Source organism: Caloenas nicobarica, chromosome 1 (assembly GCF_036013445.1).
Source record: "Caloenas nicobarica isolate bCalNic1 chromosome 1, bCalNic1.hap1, whole genome shotgun sequence".
In the NCBI taxonomy this organism is placed as follows: Eukaryota; Metazoa; Chordata; class Aves; order Columbiformes; family Columbidae; genus Caloenas; species Caloenas nicobarica.
The window spans coordinates 73,131,631-73,141,118 of NC_088245.1; the positions used below are offsets into that span (position 1 = coordinate 73,131,631).

The 9,488-nt window shown below is 44.3% G+C and overlaps 1 protein-coding gene across 1 annotated transcript in view; it reads left to right on the plus strand.

Moving 5' to 3' along the window:
• The window catches only part of LOC135988442 (potassium voltage-gated channel subfamily KQT member 1-like), a 501,042-nt gene extending 494,052 nt beyond the window's left edge, over nt 1–6,990 (plus strand). Inside the window, exon 16 of the mRNA XM_065634462.1 lies at nt 6,835–6,990. Within this exon, the coding sequence (XP_065490534.1) occupies nt 6,835–6,990 (156 nt within the window). The remainder of the gene's footprint in view (nt 1–6,834) is intronic.
• The last annotated feature ends 2,498 nt before the right edge of the window (nt 6,991–9,488 follow it).

The window sequence follows — 9,488 nt, forward strand, 5'->3', positions numbered from 1 at the left end:
ATGGAGAGTTGGGTCTGCCAGAACAACAAACTGTCATGGAAGCATGCTTTGTGTAGCTTCGTACCTGTTTACCTGACCTCTGAGGTCAGTGGCAAAAGCTCCCGTTGACTGAAGCTGGTCTTTTTGTGCTATCTGCACCTTCAGCGCAACAAAGCGAGGATAATAGAATCGTAGAATCATTTCAGTTGGAAGAGACCCTCTGGATCATCGAGTCCAGCCATAACCTAACTCTAGCACTAAACATGTCACTAAGAACCTCATCTAAATGCCTTTTAAACACCTCCAGGGATGGTGACTCCACCACTTCCCTGGGCAGCCTGTTCCAATGCCTAACAACCCCTTCTGTGAAGAATTTTTTCCTAATATGCAATCTAAACCTCCCCTGGTGCAACCTGAGGTTGGACTAGATGACCTTTGAAGGTCCCTTCCAACGCATACTATTCTATGATTCTATGCCTCTATGCCTCTATGATTCTATGATTCTATGATTCTATGCTGGCCCCGTTTCCAGTGGCTCAGTGTTAGGGCAGCACTCGCCAGTTGGCTACGAGACATTGACATACCAGAGTGAGATGTTTCCTTGCATATGTGCCACCTGGCAACCTTGCTTTGGGATACGGCATCATTTTGGGACTGAGGCCAATTCCGAATCTGTTACAACTCATCCCAAAAACAGTCAGTTGCTGGGCGCCTGTTCATCAAAACCCTCTTGGTGGTGGTGGTGGTGGTGGTGGTGGTGGTGGTGGTGTTTTAAGAGGGGAGACAAGCTGCCTGTTCTCTGCTAATAGTAATGTCAAAATCGTTTTATGAAGGATGCCACAGTAGATGCCAATTAACATTCCTCAGAGACTTAAAAAATGGTGGTGTAGATATATTTCTGTGCATATGTGTGTATGACTACTTTAGGAGACTCCAAAAGTTTATCCTAAAGGTATAGTCTTACAAACTGTTAACCTTTCTGGCTCCAATCCAGCAAAGCACTTAAATATTTGGTGAACTCAGCAAGACTCTTCACATGCTTCAAGCTAACACATCCATAAGCCCTGTGTTGGACCAGGCCCACAGAGGCTGCACTACAGTCACACCTTGCACAAGAGAAATCTCCTCAAGCTAGTCATGGTCTCTATGGCTGGTGTGGCCATTTGATTCCACACAGACAGATCCCGACTGGCTACATCGTCATTCACATTGTCTGGCCATGATTAAAAAAAAAAAAAAAAAAAAGAGTGCTTCGGCGGTTTCAGCATTTCACCTCAGTGAAATTTCTCTAACAGGGGACAAGCAAGGTGAAAGGTAGGCAGTTTTGTATGCAGTGCTGTAAAGAAAAGATTTCCCTCCCTCAAATCAGCAGTCTCTGGACAGCAATAAATCCACTGAGGGACGTGCTAAAAAATAAAGTGATTCCTAAAGTAAACAACTCAGACTTCAAACTGTACAATAGGCAATTAGTATGTTTGAATAATTGGGTGTAACTGTATGCAGAGAGAAGCTACAAGACCAGATGTGCTTATAAAGCTAAACATAGGCTTTACGGGATCTAATCAAATCAGTCCACCATCTGGTATGAGAAGAAAAATCCTGTGACAGACTTGGTTAACATGAGAAAATGGCATGAATTTCTGGATAATGGGCTTAAGCTAAATCAATACGTTGCACAAGTCAGAAATGGAATCATCCGTAAAATGAATTGCACTAGTTCAACTAAATCATACCCCATTTTACTAAATTAATACCATTTTCTCCTATGAACTAGACTTTAGGTGACCTACCACAGCTAACAAGCTGGGAATATTCAGAAATAAGTACCTGCAGATAGAATAGTTCATGGCAAAGATTCATATACAGTCTTCTCTCCATACAAAATAAACCTGACCCATTGGACAACTCTTTCCCAAGCAGTTGGTGTCAGAGCCCTCAAATCAAGTGCTTCCCACCATGGCCCTCAGCTCAGCCCACTAGCAGTGGCCCACCTCTGGGGTCACAGGCTTACCACCACCTAGACGTGTCCTCCTAAGACCTCACCATTTCCTCTACTTCCAGCCTTTGCTGCAGCTCCTGGGTCCCAAGAATGGGAATGCCTTTGCTTGCCTTTGTCCTGTGGCCCACTGTGCTTTGGTGGCTCTTGGTTGTCCATGCTTAGGTTTGTAGTTTGTTGTAGGATGAGGGCTGCGTGTTGGGGTCAGGAAACCTGGATGTCTCATGGGGTTGCCAGAACGGAAGTATCCATTGTGCAGTGGCTGCTATAGCAGGGGATGGGGCTCAACAAGGCAGTGGCTCTTCCAGTCCTCCGCCCCTGCCTTGGGCTGTCCTGTGGACACAGCTTCACAGTATTCCCCGCTTGAGTGAGGCAAACAGGAAGCCAAAGTCCATCCAGCTTAACTAAAAGCAGAACTTGCTGATCCTGCATGACATTTTGATTGGTAACACAAATTGGGCTGGCTTCTCTCCCTCCTCCATTTCATGCTGCATCCCCCGTACCAGTAGCCCAGAGATGTTGCAGACATGCAACATGCATACAGCTATGCCACTTTGATCACTTCGTGTAGGACTGCTGCAGGCAGGGAGAAAGCTGAGCCTTAAGGAGGCAACAGCAACTTTAATTGATTTATGAGTTTAGCTTTTGATACAAAGCTCTACCTACTTAGCAACATATGAGCATGTTTGTGGGTTTATGAATTTACTTCAGTCTTCCAGCAGGCCACCTTCCACTTCTGCTACTTCTCTGGAAACAGCTCAAGTCAGTGTATTGTACACATAATTGATACTGGCTTTCCCAGCCTCCAGAAGTCATATTTAAACAATAGGCACAACCTGGGGGAAGGGATTTTTTTGGACTTAAAGTGAGAAGATTTGGGGGAGACCACGTGGCTACTCCAACGGAGTCTTCCACACATGCACTTTGTTTATGGTGTGCATGTGCAAAACATGTCAGGAAAAAAGCTCTCAAGGGAGTTAGGAATCTGTCCAGAATCTGGTAAATCCACAGCAAGATGCAGGCGCCCTTCTCCATGCTGCTGCCGTTCCTAGGGTCCCCTTCTCCACAAGGCATCTCTGCAGAAATGGGGTATTTAGATAAAGGTCGAGACACCAGCTTTCACAAACAGAGGCTCAAAAGGAACCATGAATAGCACATAGGTATTGAAAGCCAACCTGGTGCTCAAGGTGAAGGGTAGGGACACCTTGGGTCCCACAGGTTGACTGACCCAGTTCCCCTTCAGGGCTTGCTGTGACTCACTGGAGCTGGTTGGAAGACATTTTCATTGTCTAACAGTCCTGCATGTCACCATGGAGTCCAGCCCCTTTTCACAGGGGAATGTTAAAATGAATATACATTTCAACACTCCTTCAGTTCACCTCACAGCCCCAATAACAACAGTGTAATATTTTAAACTGCTTTTGCAAGTCTCCTTTCTACAGCGCAGTTGAAAGGATATAAAACCATTTTAACAATTTTATAGATCATGTCCGCAGCGCTTTTGTGATATGGGAGAACAGAAGTTTTGTTGCCATTTGCCCGTGGACAGCTGCCAAACTCACCTGTCTCCACCGAGCCTGCGAGGGGCATATCACATCTCTCTGGAAACTCTGAGGCCAGCCCGGGATGGCTTCTCACTTTACTCAGCCAAAAAACATGTTGCACAATTTAACTCTTTGCCTCCGTGGTTGCCTGGGTGTGTTACTCAAAACAAGCAACTCATCCCATTTGAGCTTAAAGAAAGTGGCTTTGGAGAAACCTAAAGTGCTAGATGGTTTTGGAGAAATCTAAAACCAGGACTTTCTTGTGAAAAAACCTTCACCTGTGTGAAAAGTCTTCTAACCCTGCAAGTTATCCTGCTGACTTCAGTCAAGCCTTGAAGCGTCCACAGCTCTCCTTTTGTCACTCTTTAATCACAGTCAACCAGCCTTCAAATTTGACTCCTTTTTAATAGGCTCCTATTCAACAAGGTACTTAAGAATTTGTCTCTCTGACTAAAGCTTTACCAGACTAGCTGCGTGTTCAAAGTAAGGCATATTTTAGAGCATCGGAAGCCAGAAAGTGGTGGCTTGATCCTGTGTATAAAATACAAAGCTAAGGATTAGAAGAGATCTGCAACTGACCACATCTTCTTAACAGCTCCCTTAATTTTGCAGGGTCCTGCTTCTCATCTCAAAAATTACTACTAAAACCCTCCCGTGTATACAGTTGACACAAGAGAACTGAGCAGCTTCATTTGTTAATGTTCAGGAAATATTTGCAGATCCTTGTGTGGAAGGTGTGACAGAAGTGTAGTGCAATCTACTCCCTTTGTATGAACTTCTCTTTTCTCTTTTTCCCTGCCTACAAATGAATATTTACATTCTCCACCCTCCTCCTCTCCTGGAAAGAAAAGTGCATAAAATTATTCCCCATCGAATTCTTTCCTTGATTTGGCAAAATACAGAGAAACACAAAAAGTTTAAATGATATGGAATATGCAAGCATAGCTTATCTAAGATCAAGTGTGCAGATGAAAATCAACAAAGCCTTACAAAAGAAAGCCCCAGAAGATCTTTCATCTGCCTGATCTCATTTCCCTGCCTACACCTCTTTTTACTCTACTGTAATGTATTAGTTCTGCTTTAGTTTCTGCTCTGCACAACATTTCTGCTTAAGAAAGATTCTGTTGAGTCATTACCAGCATCAGCCAAACAGGCTTTTCAAGAACGGAGGAAAAAATAAAGGCTGTGGTTTTTTAATTAATTCCATGCTGCTTAACCCTTAAACCACTAGTGACTTCCAGACTTCTAACCAATTTAATGCTGAGCAAAACATGTAGCTGTTGTGCCCAAGATGAGTGCACTGTCAGTGCTTCTGTCGGTGACCACACCAGAGAGCTGCTGTGGCAGTAGGGACCAGTCCCTCCTAGAAGGTGATTAGATATGGGACAAAGGAGAGATGCTACTGGCAGCGTGGGGTCAGGCTGACCGGGAGGCGGCTGCACCTCTGCCGGACACAACCTCTGCTGGGGTCCCTTCCCCTCGAACAAAGAGCGTCAATATCTACTTGAGCTGCTGATTGACTGTGAATCTTCCCAAGCCAGGCTTAGAGCCAGCCACCCCGCACTCAGGGGTACCGCGGTGAGCAGCCCCATCCTCCCGTGCCCACACACCTTGCCCTGCCGAAATAATCGTGAAGGGCTATGCTGTCCAATCCATGCCCTAAATACTCCCTCCTTGCTGCTCGAAAATACTGCCCCAGGTAACCCACACCAAAGCAGAGGTAGGGAGAGGGGCTTGTCTACTAGAAGACAGTAGTCATGAAAGTAGAAATGAAAGAGAGACAAGCACATTTCTCCCTCCATGAGGTAGGAGAGATACTCCAATCCTCCTTCCCCCAGCAGGTTGTATATAGGAGAGAACAGTGGTTGCCAAAATGATATAACTTGAATAAGTTCCTGGTACCTTGAGGTTTGAGGGGCCCTGCGGGGAGACAACACTTGAATTGAGAAAAGGCAGAGGAGAGGAAAGCAGATAAGGTGATTTTCTTTGCCTTGGTTTTTAAAGCAATCTCAGACTGCAAAACTTTCAGTTCGTGCTGCCAATTACTATTTCCAAAGTTATCTTTGCAAAGAAAAAGGCTGGAATCCTTCCCTCTCTCCTTCTCTCTGTCTGCCTTTTTAATGAAAGCTCAGTTTAGATCTGATATCGCTTTAAAAGGTTTGCTATCGAAGCTTATTAGACCCACTGGGACAGATCACAGTTTTCAGAAGCTCAGACTTTCACAGCAGATAGCTGTAAAGTGAACCATCCAATGTTCTTCAAAATGCTCGTTTGTCTTGGGCTCATCTATTACACAAAGCTGCACTGTATTCAAGCATCACCAGAAGCGATCCCAGTTGCTTACACGATGCTGGCCACAGTTTTGCTTTTAGAGCAGAAAAGAGCAGTCAACAGTCCCCAGCCTGTCCCACTGGCTGATGCTAAGCTAAGCGGGATGCCATTTGCAGTGAAGGCAAGCCCTACCACTGCAACGGGTTAATGCCTGCTCAGTGATCCTACAAAAGGCCAGAATTTCCAAAAGGCAGCAGAACGTATAAAAGCAGCGTTCCTTTAAAAATCCTGATTTGCCTTCCCTGCTTAAAAGTAATATTAATAATAACTAGAAAAGACTCCTCTGCCTTGAGACTATGCCTGAGAAATTTCAGCTGGAAAAAAAAGAATTGAGAGGAGGGATTAGCATGTCAAGCTTCCTATGGAACACTTGTTCTTTTTTTTTAATGAAGTCATTGGTATTATTATGTGGTTTTTAGTAGGCTATCCTCCTAACAATGCATGGGAATAAACACCCTATCTGGTAGGATCTCTGACTGTAACATGTATCACAGAGGCATCTATTTACAGTCTGAAGGGAGGGGAACTGTTTTGTTTCCCAAGACAGTAATGGAAAGCATGATGTCCTACAACTAAGGGTGGTGAAGCATTGGGAGAGGTAGTGGGAAAAAATATTCACGATAAACCAAAGAGCAAAAGAGAGTTTCAGGGCAGATATTTTCAGAGTGCATCATCATCAAGAGAAGCTGGGAACCCTGGGAAAAGGCTGAGAGACAAAATAGCTGGCTCAAGCAGTCAGGTCCTCGGACCACCAATGTCCTGTCCTGCTGCTGCTACTTCACATGGCTTTACACTCTTCCCTGTACTTCATAGTGTCATTCAGCCTTTCTAGAGGCTAGACAAAACTCAGAGGAGCTGATAGTTCTCAGATGCCCACACTCCCTGCCAGGCTTCAGCCATCCAGAGCTTTTGGCCAGTGAATGCCTCCCACCAGAAGCCTGTGCAACCACTTGACAGCTTGTCTGCTTTCTGATTCTTTAACAGGTCATGCAGATGGACCAGAAGCTAGATGACATCCTGAACATGCTCCAGGCTCAGTTTGGGGATCAGCCACAGGCACAGATGCCAGAGCCAGCCACCCCACCTGTCAGGCAGCTACAGACAACCTCGGATTCCCCCTCAGTAAACTGGAAAATTTGAAAGCCGGAGGACAGCCACATGTCACCCTCTCATTCTTTTATGTCCAGTTATTTTTAAGTCTTGGTGTCTCGGGATTCGGCTGTGTCGTGAGTGAAATGAAATATTCTGCTGTAGTAGATTAAATTTAAAAAAAAAATGAGAAACAGCAGCAAGAAGGCAGTCAAGACCCTAGGAGAGCACATAAGTTTTGCACCTGTTTTATTAGTCATCGTTAGCTAACCTCTGTCAGCCAGCGCTGGTCCCACGCAGCGAGCCCCATTTAGGCTGACTGCACACACACAGGGCACGCTGTTGCAGCAAGCATCCCAGCGAGGGTTAGGATGACCCGTTCGTGGGCGCAGAAGGGGAAAAGGACTGGTTTTTTGGCATCTAATCACTAAGTTTAATGCTCACAGCATGCCCAAAAGGGGGAAAAGAGCCAGCATTTGAACATGAAACAAATGGAAATCAGTGAACAGGAAAATTGAACAGCATGTTTTGACTTCTACCAAGCAGTGAGGATCATAAGAAGGGCAGATTTATATGCTAGTGCGAATGACAAAGTAAAGAAAACAGGCTACTGATTAAAATATGGAAGTGTACACAGGCTGGTTGACATATGAAAGACTGAAGCAAAGACTTCAGCTAATTAAAGCAAAGGGTTGCAAATGAGATGAGATGCATGTTGGAACAGACAGGCAAGAGAGATAGGATCTGCGTAGGCTTACTGCACAAGAACACTGTAATAGCTATCAGTTATGCTGATGACTGTTATGCAAAATGTTCTCAAGCTTTTACCTTCATTCAGCAGTGGTTGTTGACACCAGTTGCCTTAATTTTAACATAAGAAACCTGTATGGTAATTGACTGTGAAATATCTGTGAAGCTTGGTTCAAGTCACTGAGTAACAGGATGCTGCAGGAGGGCTGCAGCTGTGATTGAGAACGGCAGCATTTCTTAAAGAAAACAGAAATGCACATACTGTTGATGAAAGTTAATCGCTGTTTAAATAAACCGCTGTATATAATTTTAAATGCTAGATTTTCTTTTTTCCTTGTAGTCTGGTTGTAAGTCAAGTGCATATGCTGGCTGATATACTCTCACTGTGAAACACATCTTTACCTGTCACTCCAGAAAAGGGATGATACAACACTGTTGCTAAATATGTAAATAATAAACCAAGCTAAAAGGGGTGCAGTGCTATTTTCTCAAGTCTTTTAAATATATTTGCATAACCAACCATTTGAATGAGCAGAAGTCTGCAGAGCAAAGATCTGATTCCTGGGAAATCCTAAATATATTCTATTCCCACTCATATCCATGGAAGCAAAGCCTGCACTGCATTTAAAAGCAACCTGAAAGACTGGTCCCTTAATAAGCATTTATTTGGACCAAGGACTGGTCCATTTCAATGTAATCAAATTAGCTTCTAACTATTACCTGTCCCTTTAAAACTCTTTCCCAGGTTTGTGTGTCTGGGAATTCAAGCTTGGAAAGAGCACAATGAGACTGATTCCAATCTTCAGATTGCAGGCGTGTCTTAGAATATTAATGATGTGTGAGAGGCAATAAAAAAAAAAAAAAAGGCAATGTGGTTTTAATTAAATCAGCTGACAAGCCGCCGTTCCATCTTGTCTGATTACTACAGAGTTACTGAACATGACCAAATACAGCGTGTAACATGGGAAAATGGTAAATAATCATCGTCAGAGCATTGAGTTGCTCCTGGCTTTCAGTCACGGTCATGAGCTCTGCAATGGTCCTTCATATAACCTCACTGGCCAGTCAGAGTTACATGGACAACTGGACACCAAAGGTAGGTAACATTTCATCAGCCACAGGTAAAAAACTCTCCCTGGAGATGCCTTTGCCACAGAGGTTCAGAAGGTGAGAAGTTCAGCTTTCAGCAGAAGGGCTCGGCAACTTCTGTGGCCAACACAGTGTGAAATTTCCTTCTGGTACACTGCAGATATTTGTGTGAGGGGTATGTGTGATCACAGGATGTGGACCAAGGAATGCAGCAGTATTTTACTTACTAATGAGTCTCAATATAAGTGTACTACAGTAACACCTACTACCCTGAAGTGTCTCAAAAACGCACTAAACACCCTTGCCCAGAAAATTCAGCTAAATAAAACACAAGTGGTCTCAGCTACAGAGAGTGTCAGAAGGGATGAGTGGATGGGAGGAAAGGATAAAGAGGCACACAGGCATCCCTTCAGGAAAAAAATAAAAAATGTGTGCCAATGGGTGTGCATGTCCATGTGTCTTTTTTTTTAAACACGATCCAAAGTTTCCCCAGCAAGCCTTCAGTGAGGCCAGAGCCTGAGCCTTTAAGGGTTTGAAAATCAAGCAGTGCTGGCCATCTGTGCACTTTACAGCAGACCACAGTGAACACTGCAGTGTGGCATAACATGTTCAGACAGCACAATCAACGTGTGACTGTGACCATCACTAGTGCCACGATGGAGAGATAAGGGTGTGGCCTGAGCAAATGGCAGCGAGGAAGGAAGATGACT